The sequence below is a fragment of the Ochotona curzoniae genome, unplaced genomic scaffold (assembly GCF_017591425.1).
Source record: "Ochotona curzoniae isolate NIBS_2020 unplaced genomic scaffold, NIBS_Ocur_1.0 contig_2404, whole genome shotgun sequence".
Classification (NCBI taxonomy): domain Eukaryota; kingdom Metazoa; phylum Chordata; class Mammalia; order Lagomorpha; family Ochotonidae; genus Ochotona; species Ochotona curzoniae.
In genome coordinates, this window is record NW_024465451.1 from 3,411,444 (window position 1) to 3,433,030 (window position 21,587).

At 48.3% G+C, this 21,587-nt stretch overlaps 1 protein-coding gene across 4 annotated transcripts; it reads right to left on the minus strand.

The window, feature by feature from the left end:
• Window positions 1–83: 83 nt before the first annotated feature.
• AK2 (adenylate kinase 2) lies at window positions 84–21,034 on the minus strand. Of its 4 annotated transcripts, XM_040974156.1 has the most exons (7): window positions 20,864–21,034; window positions 10,564–10,689; window positions 7,895–8,005; window positions 7,668–7,762; window positions 4,212–4,284; window positions 3,069–3,264; window positions 84–976 (listed from the first exon to the last, which is right to left on the minus strand). In XM_040974156.1, exons 1-7 carry the CDS (start codon window positions 20,954–20,956, stop codon window positions 972–974), a joined length of 699 nt encoding a protein of 232 aa, XP_040830090.1. In that variant the 5' UTR covers window positions 20,957–21,034; the 3' UTR covers window positions 84–971. The 4 variants fall into 4 exon arrangements, with proteins under 4 accessions (XP_040830090.1, XP_040830091.1, XP_040830089.1 ...); XM_040974157.1 differs by lacking the exon at window positions 84–976 and having other exon boundaries at window positions 2,903–3,264; window positions 7,692–7,762; XM_040974155.1 differs by lacking the exon at window positions 84–976 and having other exon boundaries at window positions 2,903–3,264.
• Between the last annotated feature and the right edge of the window lie 553 nt (window positions 21,035–21,587).

Sequence of the window (21,587 nt, forward strand, 5' to 3'; positions counted from 1 at the left end):
CCACGAGGAGGATTCCAACCCAGGTCCAGATTCCAGCATCATTTTTCTAGCTCAGATTTCTTCAACAAATATCACACGGGGGATACAAATTTGTCACATACTTTATTGACTATAAGGGTCAAACAAGGCAGCATTTGGTCATTTAAGAAAGGCACCTCATTGAAGACAGTTCATCACAGTGCTGTTGAATGATCCCAATCACAGGATTTGAGGATGGAAAGGACAATCTTTGGATGATACAGCGCAGGACACTTGCTCATTGATTGAAAAGGGACCCTCACACACCATGGATGAAGAAGGCAAGAGTGCAGCATTGTGACATATGTTGGGTGGTTGCTGAGAGCTTAGCCAGGAGGGGCAGGGAGACCGGCCAACTCAGCAGTATGTCAGGGGAGGGGACTGTGTCCAGCCACCCCCATGATTCCAGTACATCTGATTTGCTGACCCACTACCTGCATGGACAAAGCCCCCGGAGCTCTCAAACTTGGACGTGACTCTCTCATTTGATGGTGTGGGGAACCAAGGTCAATAATCAGATACTTCCTGCCCCACACTACAGGACAGAGATCACAGTCCGAGTTCCTGTATTCTTGGCCTGACAACCACGAGATTCTGAGATAAAAACCGAAGTCTTAGGGCATGGGCTTTAAAGAAAATATCATCCCCAATTCAAGTCATTAAAAACCCGATTCCTTTGAAATACGACTGCCTCTATTTGTACCTGATGCCTCCAATCGCAGTGCTTTTTAAATTAATCTTCCCGTTCATTTACACTTTTAAAAACTCCCACCTGTATGTCAAAGAAACTGCCTCACTGCAAGAATACTGCTGCTCTTCAAAACAGCAAGCTCCTCCCCAGCCCTCCCTCTCCATCCTGCCCCGACCACCCTTCCCCTCTGCCCAGCACCTAAGAGCAGGGATCATGCGGCGGGGTGATGAGCAGTGGTGCGGTCTCGCCTGGCCTTCTGATACTATGCTGAAATAGAAAGGAAACAAGAGAGAACAAAATGGGTTTTAAAAAACCAAGTAAATATCAGCCAAGGATGGCATGCACGCCCCAGCAACCAAATGCATTAAACACTGGTTATTTTTCTGCCAGGTGAACGCTCTCGTGCCTGCTGAGGTAAAGACTGGAATTAAATGAAGCAGAAGCGTAATGCTAACCATCTGAGAAGGGCCCACGCAGCCCCCGTGACCTCGGTTTCCACTCGGTGGCCCAACTGTCACATGCATATGTGCGTGAGCGCACATGTGAATGTGTGTGGACAGATGACAAATATTTGGGCAAGGATCATACACATTCAATTAGCACAGATTCAGGGACCACAACTTTTGAGGCCAAGGGCCTTGCGATAGTCCCCACAGGGGGGTCAATTCTGAGATTCATGGAACTGCCATCACTCAGAGGGGGACCCCTGGCTCTCACAGGCACAACTGACAGTCTGAGTTTCACATCACTGCTTCGCCCATTCTCGATGTCATGTGCTTCCCAGAAACCCACGGAGCCAGCCTGGGCTTCTGGGAAGGGCAGGTGGAGCTAGTTCAGAGCCAGCAAAACAAGGCAGGGCAGGGCAGAGCAGAGCACAGCAGAGCAGAGGCGGCAGACACACACTGGGAGTAGGCAGAGAGGCAAGTGACACAGCTACCCCCACACTCGGCTTCCACAGCGACCGGAGCATGTGCACAAGTGCCACCCCCACCTCACCCCCAGATGGGGGTAGTACTCCACGAGGGGCGTGGTCTGAGTGTGGTAGGCCCGCCGAGGTCCACTGCACCAGGTCAGCAAAGATTACGCTGAGGCAGGCAGCACTACTTACTGGACCTGCTGCTGATTCTCTAATGATTTTTCTAGAAGATGCTGCTTTTATGTTCCCTCCCAGCAGCCCATTAATTCATCTATCTGCCACAGATCAAATAAGAGACAAAACAAATAACAACAACAAAAACGAAACAAAAGACACAGCATGGACCCTAGAAAATACCTAATAGCTGGGAAACTAAGGTTATAATTAAAAGCTGGCTACTGTTATGGGTGATGTTATTTTTGGGTGATCTGTTCTTGGGGAATCTTTGGGGACTGCTGGCATGAATCAGGGAGAAAGGATGGGATTGGGGAGAAGGCTTAGGTTTAAATGTGACACCTTTGATGTGGGTTTCACATTCTGGAGAGAATGTAGATTTGAATTAATTCTAATTAAAATGAACCCAGGAACAGATCACCCCAAAGCACTGCTTTGTTCACACTTGCACAGGCAAACATTAAAAATCAAAGCAAACAAACCTACCCAGGTTTGTCTTTGGGAAAGTGGATTTGGCTGCTCAGGTGCACAGCTGGGATGTTCATAAGACAATCTGAATTACAAAGGACGTCTCAACTGGTTCGACTGATTGGCAACAATCTCATGTGCAAATCCAAGTCCCAAAAGATCTCCTACTTTACAGCATCGTGAGACAGACTGCAAAAGCATTAAGTTGGCCTGGCTCTTTCCACAGTGATAGTCTTTCCCAGGAGTTTCTGGAATCTGTAAGGTAAGTGCCTTTTTTCTTCCATTTAGGGGGAAAAAATGAATGATTCCTGTGCACACACTGACTCACAGTGGAACTCCGCCAACAATCTGCCATCAGAGACTGGCTTCAGTGGCTCTGTGACTCTGGACTTCTACCCAGCCACTGGAGGTGGAAGAAATACTAACAGGTTTTGGAGTTGGGATGCCTGCCAGACATCTAATCAGTTTATTTTGGCTATAAAGAAAAAGAAAATCAAAAGTATGGCTAAAGAAGTAAACGACTGGTAAAGCAGTTGTCTGGCCCAAGATATAGAAAGTCGGAGGGAACACACTGGCAGCGACACTGCACACACACACACACAGGAGAGGTGAGAGCTGCACATTACCAAAGATACATCAGGCGAGTCCTTCTTTAATCAGTTCATCCAGTGACATTGCTGGCCTAAGACGCTTCCCTCCTCCTGTCCTGTCATTCCCACCCCCCTCCCTGACAGGAAAAACAAGAAGAGAAATAAAGTAACTTTTGGACCCATCACTAGATAAACATAACCAAGTCTTTACATGTGGCTTTGGAGAAGGCTGCTAGGATGGACGCAAACACGACATCGGGCGTCTGGGAGGCATCGATGGCAGAGTGGATTCCCCGCTTCCGGTAGTACTCCACCAGGGGCGTGGTCTGAGTGTGGTAGGCCTCCAGGCGGATTTTCAAGGCTTTCTCATTATCATCTGATCGACGGATCAAGGGTTCCCCAGTAACCTAAGAACCAGAAGAGTACAGTAAAAATTCCTTGAACCTATGCCAGATGCAGAGCTTAGATGGGACCATTCAGCCTAGGATGTTGTCTGATTCCAAAGGTAAAGATGGACAATTCAATGAGGAACTCTGCTACTGCCAAGCAGCAGACAAGTTGGTCCAGATGTCAGGGAACCCCGTCAGAAACACTGACTCTGGGGAAATTGGCTTGTGAAAGGGGGGCAGGTCAATGCCTTTCCCTGGGCAGCTCGGTACTCCACCACAAAGCAAGAATGACAGAGGCCCCTGAGACCAGCGGGACATATCAAACTCACAGATGTAACCCAAGTGCCAAAAGATTTAACATATTTAATACAGTTTTCACCTACAAGTAAAGGGAGAAAGAATTTTAAGAGGTAGAATTACCAACCGTGTAAATATGACTAAGTTGACACATGGATTTGGGACCTGTATTTATAGAACCTTTGATGATATGATAAACTTGTCTCATAGGACAAGTCCCTAATGTTTCCACTGTTGCCTACATGCTCTAATACTAATACAGATCATGAACAGTCTTCTGGCAAACAGGACAGGGATCACATGAGACGGATCCCCTCCAGCACTGTCCTTCCCCAGCCAAGACTGTGCTTCCAAGCAGCCTACTGCTCACTAGCTGAGCACTCCCACAGCACCCTGATGCCAGAGGCGCTGCTCTGAGCAAATGCAGGCACAGGCCGGGTACTGGAAAACAGCTGGCACTGAGGTCAAGCAACAAACCACCTGGGAAGACACGGCAGAGACCTGCCACAGACCAATCTGATTTATTTCATAGTGACAGTTCCCATGGTTAAGTTGTTAAAACTGAACTACAAAGGGAAGCTGGAAAGAACACTGAGAAAAAAACAAACATGAAGAAAGAAGAAGGGAACAGGAAAGAAAAGGACATTTCCTGTTCTGAATTTACATACGTCATCTTTCATGGGTTCCTTTGGGGGGTTGAATTCCTCATGGTAGGAACGGCCACTTGTGGGGTGAATCAGCCTGAAAGAGAGCAGGTGAACCTGAATCTGTTACCTGAGAGGACGCCTCTGAACTCCAGGCGTCTCCAGAATGACAAGCAGACAGAGGCTGTTAGGAAGAATTCCACCCAGCAGAGAACTCAGCTGAAGGTTCATGCCAATGGCATGTTTTCTGTTTTGAGCAAACATGATCCTAAGTATCTGGCTAAAGAGGCGATCTGTTGCCTGACCACATTCAGGACTCGAGCAGAGGCACTCTGGTGCTCTCATGCAGTCATTCCTTAAGCACCGCTAGTGAAGACCCAGTCCCAACAGGGCTTAAGCTAAACTAGCGGGCTACAAAGTAATGAGTGGGGGCCCCTGCTCACAGCAGTGCCTGGGAGCAAAGACAAACATGGAAATAACAAAGGTGATAATCCTTTAACAGAGGTAGAAGAAGAGTTCAATCCCCAAGCTTTGAAAATGAGATTGGTCTTAAATACCAACAAAACCAACTCCCCAAACCAGGAGCCTGGTCTGGAGGTAGAGGGGTAGAGGCAATGGTGGGCCTCAGGCGGGACTGGGGTTTCTTAAAGAAAAAAAAAAGATTTATTTATTCATATTGGAAGGTCAGGTTTACAGAGAGAAGGAGAGACAGAAAGATCTTTTGTCCACTGGTTCACTTCCCAACTGGCTGCAACGACTGGAGCTAAGCCAATCTGAAGCCAGGAGCCAGGAGCTTCTTCCGGAACTCCCATATGGGATCCCAGTACATGCAAGGTGAGGATTTAGCTACTAGGCTACCACGCTGGGCCCAGGGCTGGGTTTCCACAGTCACTGCTTTAGTGAGCCTGGAATTTCAATCATGTGCTCTCTGGAGATCATACTAGATATTAGGATAATGATACTGAAAGACTACCAGAAGGAGAAAAAGGAGAGCAAAAAGTCAATACTGAAAAGGTTAAACCTATCTTCTATACACATTCAGGAAAGAAAATGACTCATAACAACGAGATGTCATATTGCAGGGGAAGGCAGGGATCTGGTCTTATGATCAATCGGGCCACAAGATGGGACACCTGCATTCTGTGTCACAGTTTCCGAGAGTGCCTGGGTTCAAATCCCTGTTCTGCTGATTCTAGCTTCCTGCTGGTGCACGCTCTGTGAGACGATGACTGAGCTCTTGGCTACAGGCTTCAGTCCTTCCTCAGCCCTGACTGTCCACAGGCATTTGGGGAGTGAGCCAGAAGACAGGAACACACTAGCTCCCTACCTCTGTCTCAAATAAACTTAACAAATACCAAAGGCGAGGTTAGAGGTAACGCAGAAGGCTCTCACGGTGAGGGCTCATGCTCTTGGCCATAAACCAGACCCTGTAAGCCAACCAGTCGCTGTCTCATGGAATCTATTCCTCAGTGTAGTGGACTCGAAGGCAGACAGCGGGAATACTGCCACTCCTCTGCTAGGTAAAAAGAAAACACTCCTTTGCCAGGCCGTCGTATCCTGTGGCAGAGGTTAAACCGCTCACTTCCAGGCTGAGGGCCGAGAGTTCTTCCCCCCCTGTATGGCACTCCTACAATCTCTGTTCTCAACATCAACAAAGCCAGGGCTCTTCATCCCTTCATGTGGATCACAGTTAGGCTCCCACCATAGGGTCCTTCTCTGTTTCTCTTTTCTTCCAATTAAGTTTGTATGCCAGGGCCAATCTAATGTTTCCAGAATGCTATCTCTGCATAACACCCAGTAATCTAAAACATTTCATGACTCCAACTCCTTGCTAAGAAGCTGCCATCAGGGCCTGGAATGGCGGTGTAGCAAGCTACTCCTCCATCTGTGGCACCAGCATCCCATATGGTTGCAGGTTTGAGTCCCAGCTGTTCCACTTCTGATCCAGCTCCCTGCTGATGGCCTCGGAAAGGCGTGGAGGACTTAGCCCTTAGGCCCCTGCAACCATGAGAGGGACCTGGAAAATGCTCCTGGCTTCAGATTGCCTCAGCTCTGGCCACTGCAGCCATGTGGGGAGTAAACTAGAGGATAGAAGATCTCTCTGTTGTCTCTCCTCATTTTGAGTATTTTAAAATAAAAGTAAGTCAGTCATTCTACTCATTCTACCATGCAGACTGCACCTATCCCCACCTCAGACCAATCTTCCAACTCAGACAATTATCCCCCTAGCCTAGGCTAAAAGCCCTCCCCAGCCCATTCTTGTTGCTACTTCTCCTGCCTTCTGGCTGAACCTCACTACAATCCTCTTTCCCTAGGAAGGCTGAACTGACGCTGCACACCAGGAAATAGCACCCATCAAATCAGGGCCCCAATGTTACTGGTTCTGTTAACATATTTGTGCACCTCAGGGACCCGGGGTGAGGGGTCCCTTACTGTCGACTCTACCACTTCCTGGCCTGCATTAACTTAGTCTATTTCATGCCCAAAAAGGATTCAAAGTAAGAAGAGTCTCTGCACTGGAGAAGCCTCCAGAGTAGATGGAAACATGAAACCCAGACACGTGGAAAGAAAATGGGTTTCAAACATGTTTCAATAACCTCTGAAACCCCACTGTCCTGCTTTTTTTTTTTTTTAAGATTTACTTATTTTTATTGGTAAGGCGGATATACAGAGAGGAGAGACAGAAAGGAAGATCTTCCGTCCGATGATTCACTCCCCAGGCAGCCACAACGGCTGGAGCTGAGCCAGTCCGAAGCCAGGAGCCTCTTCTGGGTCTCCCACTCGTGTGCAGGTTCCCAAAGCTTTGGGCCGTCCTTGACTGCTTTCCCAGGACACAGGCAGGGAGCTGGATAGGAAGTGGGGCTGCCGGGATTATAACTGGCGCCCATATGGGATCCCGGGCATGCAAGGCGAGGACCTTAACCACTGCACCATCACGCTGGGCCCCTATCCTGCTTCTTATAGGCATTACCCACACACAAATGAAAATGTTCTATTTCAAGCCCAGCACGATAGCTCAATGGCTAAATCTTTGCCTTGTATGTACTGGGATCCTATATGGACATAGGTTCGTGTCCTGGCAGCTCCACTTCCCTTCCAGCTCCTTGCCTGTGGCCTGGGGAAGCAGTAGAGGATGGTTCAAAGCTTTGGGACCCTGTACCCATGTGGGAAGACTCTGAAGAACCTCTTGACTCCTGGATTTGGATAGGCTCAGTTCTGGCCATTATGGCCACTTGGGGAGTGAACCGGCGGACGGTCTCAGGCCAAGAAAGGCATCTAACGTTAAGAGCAAGGACAGACTGAGATGCCTACTTTAGGTCTCTGTTCTTGCCAGGTCCCCAGCCCATGTCACCCCTTAAATGGACAGCACCACACAACATCAATTCATGCTGAAATAGCATTAAGCTTCATGACTGGGATCAGAAAAGTGCCACTACAGGTCAACAGAACTCCGAGGAAGCATGTTCAGGGGACAAGTACCTTCCTGTGATTCTCCGGATCAGCAGGGAGTCTGGGATACTGAACTCAATGACAGAGTCAAGCTTCTCCTTCCTCTTCTCCATGAGGTCATCAAGCTGTAAAAGAGCATGCAACCCACCTAAGCTGTCAGAACTTGGTCAGGCCCATCTCCTTGGTGGGAATAAAGACTTGAAGGGCCAGTGTGCCTGCTGTCATGCTGTGCTGGTAGGAGTAAGTAAACCACCCACCATTTCTGCCTGCCTCACGGTCCGAGGGAAGCCATCTAGAAGAAAACCGTTCTTGCATGAAGGAGTCTCTAGGTTCTTCTCAATGAGCTCCACGACCATCTCATCACTCACCTGGAAGTTAAGCAAAAAACAGCCTTGAGCTGCAGTCAGTTAACTGGGACAGCCCTGACTACACAGCAAAGGCTTCTCAACTCTAAAGAAAAAAACCAGAGCAAATGCAGAGTGGCTCCATTTGGAAGATACAGTGTTACTGATAGCTTCTGTGGCTGCCACAGACACAGGGTCTTCCCCTGAAATCCTCCTGTGGCCCAGTAACCTGGCTGAGGGAAGACGACTCCACTGCTGTCACTCACTAGGTCTCTCATCCTGAGGCCTCTCCTACCACTAGACTCACAGTCCTAACAATCTGCTCATCAACAACTGATGACGCAAAGCCCCAGACAGGTGGCTGAGAGGTCACCTGAGGAGAGCTCCAGGACACCATGCAGGATGATTAGAAAAGACAAAGGCATCACTTTTTCGGATGTACAATTGTGATAAGGTTGACAGTAACTCAACTGAGGTTATGTTGGGTTACGTGGGTGGGTCATTCTGTGCTTGCGAGGACACAGAGAAGTCACTCAGTCAGCCAGGTCAGGGGTAAAAACAAACTGAAGAACCAACCCAGCACACCTCTGGAACGCTCTGGAACCCTAATAAGCACCTCTCTATGTACTTCTGCTGCCAAAAGCTGGTTTTTCTCCTGGGCCTTTGCAGAAAGAAAAGTTCCCATCCAGGAATACAGTGAGGGCTGTCATGCTGGCAGCTGGCAGCGCTCTTATCTTTCAGGACCAGCTGTGGACAAAGTATTGGGGACAAAGTATAAGGTCTGCAGCTAAGTGAAGATTGGAGATACGCAATCTCACAGCCACATTCCAAATTCTTGCTATACATACTCTTCTGTCAAGAACCACATTCCAGAATAGCTAGTTTTCTGACTTGAGTAAAGACTCCATGAACATACAGGGAAACCCAGAAAGGAAACGGCAAGAGAGAGAGCTGGCAGAGGTGCTGCTCTGTATGTCCACAACCACAAAGCCTTCAAGGTGGTAATCTGGGACTGAAAGCAAAGCCCACCGCCTTCTCCAATCAACATTCTTAGATATGTAGAGAACACACTATCAGCTCCTTCACATGGGAATGACTCCCTTCTCTCAACTGCCAGATGACTCACCTATTACAGACACAGCATACAGAGCCACTGGAGCTGTCTTTTGGCTAGCAGTTACGACACCAAGTAGGATCCCACCTCCAGGGGTGTCAGCGGAGATGCCTGTGGTTCCTGATTCCAAGATTCCTGCTGATGTACAGCTATCTGGGAGGCGGCAACAATTATTCAAGTAATTGGGTCCCTGACATCCATGTGGAAGACTTGAACTCAGCTCCCAACACCCAGTTTTGGCCCCAAGCTGGAGTGGGGTACTGCAAGTATTTAGGGAGAATAAACCAGTAGTTGGGAGTGCTCCTTCTGCTCAAATAAATAAAAATTAAAAACAACAAATACAGACACACAAAAGCTTAAAAAAACACATCTGGGGCCCGGCGGCATGGCCTAGCGGTTAAAGTCCTCGCCTTGAACACACCCAGATCCCATATGGACGCCGGTTCTAATCCCGGCACCTCCACTTCCCATCCAGCTCCCTGCTTCTGGCCTGGGAAAACAGTCTAGGACGGCCCAAGGCTTTGGGACCCTGCACCCGTGTGGGATACCCGGAAGAAGTTCCTGGCTCCTGGCTTCGGATTGGCATAATATTGGCCGTTGTGCTTACTTGGGGAGTGAATCATCGGACGGAAGCTCTTTCTCACTGTCTCTCCTCCTCTCTGTATATCTGACTTTCCAATAAAAAATAAATCTTAAAAAAATAAATAAATAAAACCACACACACAAAAAAACACATCTGTAATTCCCCATGTCTTCTCATGAATTATTCCTGAGTTTTAGTATACTGGTAGCAATTTTATTTTTGGTCCTAAATTTGAGCACATTTTTGAAAAATCAGCACAAAGGGCCCTCAAGAATATTGTGAATAAATTAAATGCCATAAAATCAGAACAAGCAAGCAGACTGCTCTCTAGAAGGTTCACACATTCTGCCTGCTTTCTAAAACACCTTGTAGGCAGGGCTGACCCATGGAGACTTCTGATGGTGGAAATGCCCCATATCTATGTTGGCTGAAAAATACCTTGAATCATGGTTAGTGCAACTCAAGGGATAAACTTATTTATTTATTCTAACAGAAAATGTGAAAAAAAAGGAAACGACAGAGACAGAGGTCCTTCATGTACTGGTTCACTCTCTAAGTGCTTGCAACAACTGGGGTTGGGCCAGACCAAGGCTAGGAGCCTGGCACTCAACCCAGGCCTTCTATATGAGTAGCAGGGACCCGAGCACTTGTGCTATTATGTGCTACCTCCTAGACTGCACATTAGCGGGAATCGGAATCAGAAATGGAGCTGGGACTCAAACCTACGCACTTCAATTTAGGATGTGGACTATCGAACCAACATCTTTAACCACTGTCCTAAACATCTGGATCTTTAAAACAGTCCTGTGTGATAGGTGGCTACCCTATAGGAAGTATAGACCTGGACTCTGAGGAACACCACTCTTACAGCATAAACAAACTTACCAGTTTCCCAGCATCCATAGTTGCCTTCAGCTTTTTTCCCAGCTCTGAGCCAGAAGCTACCATGGCCCTCAGCATGTCCCCAGTGGCCAAATGGCAGACACAGAAGTTTTCAGCCAATTTGGGTGCCTGTGGAGAAGAAGACAAAGTAAGATACAGTCAAAACATTGTAGAGCTCCCACATAGGAGACCAAGAGGACCCTCCTGGCTCCTGACTGGCTTAGCTTTTTGGCCACTGTGGCCAACTGGGGAACAGACCAGTGGATGAAAGATCTGTCTCTCTGTAACTTTGCCTTTCAAATAAAAATAAAAATACCTAAATCTTCAAAACAAAACAACATTTTGCAGGTCCCTGAAAAAGACTTGATGTGAAGCTTGTCCTGCCACTTGCTGGTTGAGTAAACTTACACAAATCTCTACTTCCTTGTCTGTAACAAGGATAAAAGTAGCATAAACTCTAACATATGATGATAATAGGATCACAGCATGAAGGACATAACAAAGTATTAAAAATAGTACAACCTGCGCACCAGAAGTCATTATAAATATTAGCTATTCTCACTACTTCCACCAGCCACAGGGGCCTCAGTTTTCCCATTATAAATAAGAACAAGATCAATTCTCACATGATTGTTTAAATGAGACAATGCAAATAAAACACTTGGCAGGATGCTAGAGTGCTAAAGGAATATGCGTCAAAGGAAGACTGCACTGCTGTCCTGTAACACGTCCACTGGCTTGGCAGCTGCGGGAGGCGCCTGTCCCCTTCCCTGTCACTGGGTAGCTGCATTATCTTGGCCAAATCACTGCTTAAAGGCTCAGCTTCCTCATCTGCTTTAAATGAAGGCAAGAGCAGCTTCACTTCAGAAGGTGGCTGGGAGGGCTGGACAAGATGCATTCACAGAGTGGTAAGCGGTTACACAGTTCAGGAAACTGAGGCCTGTGGACGGGAGCATGGGCTTGAGAGTCCAACTGCCTAGGGTTGACTTCATGTCACCAATCACGATTCCTGCAGTGGGAGAAGCTATTTCACCTCACCAGGTTTCAAACCTCCTCTAAGTATGGTGGAGATGGCAACAGCAGTAAACCCCCGCATCCCTGGGTTGATGAGATTACATAGGATTTGGCATGGGTGGAGCCTCACACACAGGAAATGCTCAGCAAACACCAGCTGTTTCCATAAGCTCTGCCCTAATTCTATATTCATTCATACAGAAAGAAAACATTACTCATGACTCTGCTAAGAACTATACTGGGAATCAGGGAAACTGATGAATGGGAGACACAGACCCAGTTCTCACAGAATCAGAGCCTGGTGGATTATAAATCAAAACGCAAATCGGAATGGGAGAAACTCTGGATGATTTGGCCCTGGTTTTGCAGTGTTAGAAAAGGCAGAATTCATAAAGAATAGGACCAGTCTGAAGAACTCAATACTAAGCTCTCTGGTTCAATTGTTTTATAACACAAGTAGGTTTGGATCTCTGGGCAAACCAGTTCATTGGGAGTTTCTTAGATGCACACTTAGGTACACACAATAAAGGGAAACAAATGGGGCTCAATGCAGGAAATTCTGGTTTGTGATTCACGTATCCATTTAATCCAAGCAAAGAGAGATCTTCAAAATGGAAGATCACAGCAAAATGGAACCAGATGAGAAGGCATTAAAAAACGACAGACTTTCGGAAAAATCAGTGAAGGTCAAGCCCCTTGGCAATGGAAAACCTGGCTAACCCTGTGGCCATACACCCAAAGAATGGCACTTTCTGACAACCTTTCTTCTGGGCTGTTGAAATGGACATGAGTGAACAACTCAGAGGTCAGGCTTGCTCACAGGGAAAGGATGCCAAAAACACCACAGAGAGCAACCATTAGAACCTAACCATTCTACTTTTATCACCCCAGATCTGCAGGACTCCTAGACACAGCTCCAGGCGACTGAGTTCTACAGCGGTTGTGAAGAACACAGCAACAGGGAAGATGTGGGTGGGAAATGGGCGCCTTGGCTTTGGGCTCATGCATCAGAGTCAGCATGGTAGGCTGGAAAGAGCAGGCAACGGCGTTGCAGTCACATTCATGCCTGGATCCTGGCTAAGGCCTCCACAGTGGCTGTGATACTGGCCTAGTTAATTACAGTTTAGAGTGTCAGCTTCCCCACCAGCTGAGTAGAGAGAACAACTATTCTGTAGAGCTCTTAAAAGGATAAACAAAATAAAAGTACCCAAAACGTCATACATATGGGGACTTAACAAAAGACCTTACATGATCTTGCTCTTTTGTATTACTGTTTCCTTGCAGAACACGGCAGTCTGATGAAAAGACCCCATTCTGGGCTCACAACACTTCAACCCTGAACTCTGGAGTGGTGCTTCTGGGCTCTCAGTCACCTAGAGGGTGGTGGCAACAGGAAGGTTCTGATTCCACGGGGTAGCGAGCAGCATCTGCATTTCAAGCAGGTTTCTTTTTCTTTTTTTAAAGATTCATTTATTTCTATTGCAAAGTCAGATATACACAGAGGAGGAGAGACAGAGAGGAAGATCTTCCGTCTGGTGGTTCACTCCCCAAATAATCACAACGGCTTGTGCTGTGCCAGTCCAAAGCCAGAAGCCAGGAACTTCTTCCATGTCTCCTAAGTGCGTGCAGGGTCCCAAGGCTTTGGGCCATACACGACTGCTTTCCCAGGCCACAGGCAGGGAGCTGGATGGAAAGAAAGCGGGGCTGCCGGGATTAGAACTGGCGCCCATATGGGATCCTTGCGCGTTCAAGGCAAGGACTTTAGCCACTAGGCCACCACACCAGGCCCTCAAGCAGGTTTCTAGTCCCAGGCAGCTGCTGCTCCCTGAACCCCACAGAGGACAGCAAGGGTCTAGAGTCTGTGCAAAACATTGTTGCTGGCTCAGCTGGGGGAACATTTTCTTCACAAGCAGGCTGTGAGAAGTCTGTGGGAGGTTGTGAACTTCCGGGGGGGGGGGGGGGGAGGGGAGAGAAGTGGGTAGAAATGGCTGAACACACTAGACAGGTGGAATAGGGGCTTAGTGGTTCTCAAACTTTACCATACAGATAGCTCTTAATGTTTCAACTTAGGATGTTCTGACTGTAATGCAGTACAAGAGCGGCCAGGGTTGTGCTGCACGTTAAGCCACTGCCCGCAGTGCTAGCATTCATGCAAGCACAAGTTGGAGTCCTGGCTGCCCTACTCAATCCCAGCTCCCTGCTAACGCACTGGGAAAGCAGTAGAAAATGGTTCAAGTCTTTGGAGCCCCTTCACACGGAGGGAAGCAGGATAAAGCTCCTGGCTTCAGCCTGGCCCAGCTGTGACCACTGAAACTATTTGGGGAGGGAACCAGCAGATGAAGACTGTGTATGTGCATGCACTAACTCTGCCCTTCAAATAAATAAATCTTAAATTAAAAACCTCACATGGCACACAAGCGATATGTATTCTATACAAACTGTTCTTCAAGTTTGCTTTCTCATTTGAAAGGCAGAGTTACAGAGAAAGGAGAGACAGAGAGCAGTAACTCCCATTGGTTGGTTCATTCCGCCAATGGCTGTAACATCTAGAGCTGGGTTGGTCTGAAGCCAGAAGCTCCTTCCAGGTCTCCCATGTGGGTGCTGGAAGGACCTGGGCCATCTTTCACTGCTTTCCCAGACACATCAGCAGGTAGCTAAATCTGAAGTGGAGCAGCCAGGATTTGAACCAGCACCCACATGCTATGCCAGTAGTACAGCACCAAGCCCTGCTTTTCAAATGTTGAATTTTCATCTTTTCCTGATATAGTGGCAGATGGCATGGTAGTCTTGTGACACTGGGCAGTGGCAGCAACCTATTGCACCCAGTCACCCAAACTGTCACAAGCAGAAACAATGGATGCAATATGATGTATTGTATTGGTAAGCTAAGTGTCTAGAGGGCTATCAAATACATTTTGAATTTATGGTATTTTCAGCCTAAAATGGATTTATCAAGACATATCTCCCTGGAAGTTGAAGTGTATCTATATTATCTCAAGCATCTGAGACGCTTGCTTACAACACAAATGCTGCTTACCCATAAAGGTTACGACTGAGTGGTTCTCAGAGAGCACTTTGGGACTTTAACATGCACGATTCACGAGTGGAAGAGACTGGGTTTTGGGATGGTACAGACCTGGGCTAGAAACCAGGATTTGCTATTTGTTCAGTTTCACCTTGGACAGCTGTTTAACTTTCCTAAAGCCTCTGTTTTTGTGTTTTTTTTTTTAAATTAAAGTATTTATTTAGAAGGGGACAGAGCTGGGCCAAAGTCAAGAGCTCTGAGCTCAATCCAGGTCTTCCACACGGGAGTCAGGGACCAACTTGAGCATCAATGCAGCCTCGCAGGGCCTGCACCAGCAGAAAGCTGAGGTCGGAGCTGGAGCTCGGTGCTGAACTCGGGCATCTCATCTGGGGCACAACCACCGGGCTAAACACCCGTCTCCAGCCTCGGATTCGGAGGACAGACAACAGTGTTTACTAGACACAGAGCTCTGTGGGGATTTAATAAGAGTATGCATGCAGAAAGTGTACAATATTGTGCCTGGCAATAGGGAAAAAGGAGGAATTCTGAGATCTTGGGAAAAGACTTCATCTCAAACCCACCTGTCTTCTCCCTTTGCCATCATCCTTCTGCCTCTGGTGTTTCCCAATCCTACGTCCTAAACTACTGCACATGCTGCTGGAATTAAAAAACACTGCTGGATGTGTCACCTACTCTCCAACACATACTCGTTTAGTAAGCCTTCGACATCTCGCAAGCTCATGGGGGAAGTCTAAACACCCTAGGCTAGCACCTGGTGCTCTCCATAATCAACTTCCACACCGCCAGCCACGTCAAACGTGCTCTTTAGGAGCTGTGCTGAGTACACCCTGTAGCACCGGGGACAAGCTGCTCTCACCCAGAGCTTCAGAGCCCGTGGCACAGCAGCCTCTCCAAGGACCTCAGCTGGAGCTCCTCCCGAGAGCACAGCCGCTCCCTTTCCGCCTTACCCTTCTCCAGTCAAATTCTCAAAACATCTGGGTCATCAAAACATCTTCCTAACCATCCTTTCTTCCTCTGTGGGACTGTACCAGTAGCAACTTTCCAAGCACGGTTTAAATCTACATTTTATAGATGAAATTCAGAGGTTAAACTACCCAAGATCCCACAGTAGTAAAAGCAGAGCTGGCAATGGGCTGTCCAGCTTTAGCTCTCAGCCATGACAGTATAGGGCCCTATACCAAACCACGCACGAAGCCTTAGTTAGTGAATATCCTACGGGGGTGTGTATGCGTGTGTACATGTGCATCTGGGAGGCAGCACAAGACGACTTCAGACCTGCCAATGTCCTGTTTCTTGTCGAGTGCAAACTACATGAGCGTTCACTGTAAAAACTGATCGAGTTGCTGGCTTACAGCATCTTCAGCTCTCTGTATGTACATCACACTTCAATTAAAAGTTTTATTATTATTTTTTTTAAATCCTAGAAGCCTGTGTCTGAATTCTAGCTCTGCCTCCTAACTTCTCAGGGATATCATTCTAACTTTACTGGGTAGGTAGAAGGATGAACAGAAGACCTTCAAAAATTACAGTACTTGGGCCCGGTGGCATGGCCTAGCGGCTAAAGTCCTCACCTTGAACACACCCAGATCCCATATGGACGCCGGTTCTAATCCCGGCAGCCCCACTTTCCATCCAGCTCCCTGCTTCTGGCCTGGGAAAGCAGTCGAGGACGGTCCAAGGCTTTGGGACCCTGCACCCGTGCAGGATACCCGGAAGACGTTCTTGGCTCCTGGCTTTGGATTGGCATAGTATTGGCTGCTGTGCTCACTTGGGGAGGGAATCATCAGATAGAAGATCTTCCTCTCTGTCTCTTGTCCTCTCTGTATATATGACTTTCCAATAAATAAATAAATCTTTAAAAAAAAATTACAGTTCTAGGGCCCGGCGTGATAGTGTAGTGGTTAAGGTCCTCACCTTGCATGCACCGGGATCCCATATGATTGCTTGTTCTAATCCCAGCGGCCCCACTTCTATCCAGCTCCCTGCTTGTGGCCTGGGAAAGCATTGGAGGACGGACCCAGTTCTCAAGCCCCTGTGCCCACATGGGAGACCTAGAAGCTCCTGCCTCCCGACTTTGAACCAGCCCAGATCTGGCCAATGCAGCCACTTGGGGAGCGAAACACCAGACTGAAGATTCTGTGTCTCTATATAATTTTGCCTTTCACATAAAAATTAAATCTTAAAACAAAACAAAACAGTATGCTCATGCAAAGCAAGTACTTTCAAATGCCTTATAACTGTAGTTAAAAGTGGAAAGGTTTTTTCCTTTGTAAACAGGAATACATTACCCAAAGGCACTGGCACTTTCCACAATATCTCCTTGGCTGTCTCTTTCTTTCCTCCGCCCCCCCCCACCCTTTTTTTTAAGAGTTACTTATTTTTATTGGAAAGTCAGATATACAGAGAGGATTCACTTCCCAAGTGTACACAATGACCGGAGCTAGCCAGCCAGGAGCCAGGAGCCTCTTCCAGATCTCCCATATGGATACAGGGTCCCAAGGCTTTGGGTCGTCCTCCACTGCTTACCCAGGCCACAAGCAGGGAGCTGGATGGGAAGTGGAGCAGCCAGGGCATGAACCGGAAACCATATGGGTTCCCAGTGCTTGAAAGGGGAGTATTAGCAATTGAACCACTGCACTGGGCCCAAAAGTGGAAAGTTTTAAAAGGATTATTTCAGTCATATCCACATGCACTATGAGTCACCTAGGTTTAACAGGAAGTACTAGTGGGAAGAAAACAACATTACAGAGCAGGTATGAGGCACCAACCCCCAGGTTAGGAATTTTACAACAAAGACTGCCAATATCTCTCAACAGGGACAGGCAGGCAACGCACATGCAGGCAGAGTACAATACAAGCCATGGCAGGGCAGGGGCAGGAGGGCCACGGCCCGTCCCACCAGAGCGGCCGTGCCCCATGGCTGTGCACTGTCGCTGTCGGATTGATTTCTGATCAGAAGAAGCTGGAGTTCTAAATTTTAAGGGAAATTTCACAATTGAAAAAAACCCAGTGGCCAACTGTATTTTGAAAGCTGACAAAGGTAAGAAATCAACCATTCTGCTGGGTTCACTCCCTGGGTGCCCACAACAGCCAAAGCTGAGCCGATCCGAAGCCAAGAGCTTCCTCCAGGTCTCCCACACAGGTGCAGGGTCCCAAGGTTTTGGACCATCCTCAACTGCTTTCCCAAGCCACAGCAGGGAGCTGGAAGGGAAGTAGAGCAGCTAGGACACAAACTGGCTCCTATATTGAATCCTGGGGCATACAAGGTAAGGATTTAGCCACTAGGCTACTGTGTCAGGTCCTCAAATAAATCTTTAAAAGAGTTAACCTGCTGTAGATTTACTGACTCTTCATGTTGGCAGGGCCTTGAATGGTCTACAGGCCAGCTGTTTCCTACCCCTGTACTCCAAGTACCGGAGACAAGGAGACATGAGGCGCTTTGTGAAGACTACAGTCCCATGCGTGAAGTAGCCAGTCAGTACATTAAAACTGAGCCTAATTATGTAGCTCAAGCTAAGAACTTCAACATAAAATGGTTCACACACCATTAACGCACTCCCCAAATGAGGAATAACACTCCCAGTATGAAGAACTAGGATTATTTCAGAATACTGCAAGGAAAGAGAAAAGGGGGAGGAGAACCCTAAAATTAAGACTTACAATTATTATATTTGAGCCATAAATGAAAATTTTGACACTGTTAAAGAAAACTGTTACTATCTTAGGGGATAGTGAGCCTACATTTTAATTTTTGTCTTTTAGACATATACAATAAAATATTTACAAGTAAAACATTTTGGGGCCCGGCGCGGTGGCACAAGTGGTTAAAGGTCCTCACCTTGCACGCCCGGGATCCCATATGGGCGCCGGTTCTAATCCCGGCAGCCCCGCTTCCCTTCCAGCTCCCTGCCTGTGGCCTGGGAAAGCAGTCGAGGACGGCCCAAAGCTTTGGGAACCTGCACCCGCGTGGGAGACCCGGAAGAGGCTCCTGGATCCTGGCTTCGGATCGGCATAGTATCGGCCCGTTGCGCTCACTTGGGGAGTGAATCATCGGACGGAAGCTCTTCCTCTCTGTCTCTCCTCTCTGTATATCCGCCTTTCCAATGAAAAAATAATAAAAATAAATCTTTAAAAAAAAAAAAACATTTTGACATTTAGGAGATGCTTTTTAATTCTCTATGAGGGGTGAGCAGATGGCAGCAACGGCACCAACTGATGGGTGCTGAGGTAGATGATGGGCCCAATGGCATTTACAATATCGGCCTGTTTTAAGTATTTGAAACTGTTTATAACAAAAAATGTATAGGTACAGAGTGTGTCAATAGGTCTATTTCTGTTGGCTAAAATCTGCTACTTGGCATCTTGATTATCTTTTTTTTTTTTAGGTCTATAAAAACCACAACAGCCAAAGCTGCTGCAATCCAGCTGTGGAAAGGGAGGTGTGCAGAGGCCAAGAGTCGGGTATAGTCTTACCCAGCTCTAGTCACACTCCCTTCACTTCTGCCAGACCCTCTGACCAACTCTAACCACACATGCACCCTGGCCAGCAGCTCACAGGTGTTAACTTTTTTCAAAACTTGTCAAATAAACGATCATTTCCACAGATGAGGGAGTTAATATGCCAGCCTGTCACACAGGGAACTTATACACATGTCACAGCGTCTTCCAGTATCCTTGTAAGATAGTCTATAATGTGGATAAGGGTCTTATAGCCTTGCTCACTGCCTCATCGCCAACACCAAGTGCTCATGAAATGATGAATGAGAAAGTGTTGCCCCACTTCCCAGGTGAGAACATTGAAGTTCAAAAGTTATACAACTTGCTGGACCAGAAAACCCTTGCCCCAGCACTGGGATGGGCTGTCCATTGCACAACCACTGGAATTATTAACTTCGATGCAAACTGAGGGGAAAAAAAAAAAAGAAACCTGGCACATTTGAACTATTCTGCTCAAGCTTGGTCTCTGGCAGCAAAAATCTGCAGAGTCTGGAAATTCAATGTCCCCAGGCTCCCGGTTACCTAACCACTTGAAGGTGGTGGCCACAGGAACTCTGGGAAGTCAGCACTACCACCGACTTCTGAGGCAGGATCCCCTTGGTCCTTCCTGACCTCATGCCCAGAGGCACCCCCTAAGCACCCTCCCCATTCACCTGCACTATTCATTCATTCCCATAACCCTGCCACACGCCCAGCAATGCGCTGAGTGCCACACGTGCACCTCAGAATGAGAGTGTGGTCTTCTGAACACAGGCCAGTGGCAGGAAGAGAGTCTTCAAAGCCCCCAATTCACTGGGAAACCTGATCTTCTGGGAACCTCTTCTTCGGAGACCTAGGGTTGGCTATGCCAGAATCCGGGCAAGAAGGGAACTTCCACACCCCACACCATAAATGAACCCAACCCTGACCTATGGTCCTGTTCTGTTCCACATCTGGAGATGGTCCAGATGCCAAAGGCAGTCCTGCTGTCTGGGGCTCCTTGAAACCAGCTCCACCAACTTGGGTCACCTCTGGATTCCTAGGGGCCCGTTTTCTTCTCTGCTGGGACAGGGAAGGAAAACCCAACTGCCCTTTCAATGTACAATCATGCCGGGTAGCGCCTCGCTTCACTGGTATCAGCCCCTCACGTGGAGCAGGCGCCCTAATCGTCTTGAAGAGGAACAGGAAGAACCTTGGGGTTTCTTCCACGCTCCAAACCTTAGCCAGCTCCCAGGGGCCTCCCTCCTTCTCCCTGCAGTGCTCCTGACCAGCACGGGTGCGCACCCACTCGGCACCCACGTGTTGCTGGCTTCCTCCAACCCCATCAGTCTATCCAAAACGTCCTAACCCTAGCGCCTGGAAGGTAACCTTGACTCTGGGCAAAGCGCTTCCCCACTCACAGGACACGCGGCCAGATCGCTTCTTGCCTCCCAAGCAGCCTGGGATCAGGGGCCTCCCCTTGCGCCCCGGCTCACCCGGCCGCTCCAATCTTTAGGGCCCCTGGAAGGGCTGGGGGTAATCAGCCTTTCGGCCCCACTCTCACACTACACCTCAAACATGTGTCCCTCAAACGCTCCAACATTGCCCCCGTAAAAACTCTCCCGATCTCCAATCTGAAACCTCCCGTAAACGCCTTCCCAAAACCTGAGACCCCGGCCAGGACCCCTCCCCCTCCCTGCCAACCAGGCCTCGCTCCCGCGCGACCCCCGGTCGCCCTGACCTTGGGGTTCCGCGGGCTCTGCCGACGAGCCCGGTCCTGCTGCTCACCTGGGTACCCTTGCCAGCCCCCGGCGGCCCCAGCAGCACGGCCCGTATGCCTTTCGGATGCTCGGCTTGGCCTGCTGGCACATTGGGCGCCATATCCGACGAAGTCTCTCACTACTACACGCCCGCACTCCTCACAGGTCCAGCGCGGCCAGGACAATGCGCCACGCACGCCACGCACGCCACGCCCACCACTTACATTGGTCAGTCGCCGCGTCTGTCAGCCGTCTCTGCCCGCCCCTAAACGCGACGGACACTTTCCTTTCCCAACCGTTGTGGCAAGACTTTGAGGAAGAGTGCTTCTGATTGGACAGAATCGTTGAGGGAGTTAGGAAGGGGCGGGGTGCTCGGGGCCCTCGCGGCCGGTGTGCGGAGTGGGCGGGAAGAAGTGGAGACCAGAGGCCGTGGGGGCAGTTGTAGTTAGGCATTTGGCAGTTAGTGACCCCAGTAACTCCCTGAAGGCCTATAAAGTTGCCAGCAGACGTGTAAATGGCTAAACTCGCCCTGACAAGACAAACTGACAGTATATATCATATACGCATTGGCCCTGCAACTCCACTGCGGTCATTGGAAGGACAGACCAAAGGATATGTATGAAGATTTTTGTAACAAAGGTTAGCGCTCCTAACACCCCCAAATCGCAAAATAAACACCTAAAAACAAGCAAGCAAACAAACAAAGGCTACACCCTAAACGTCCAACCTTAAGATATTGGTTTACAAATTGC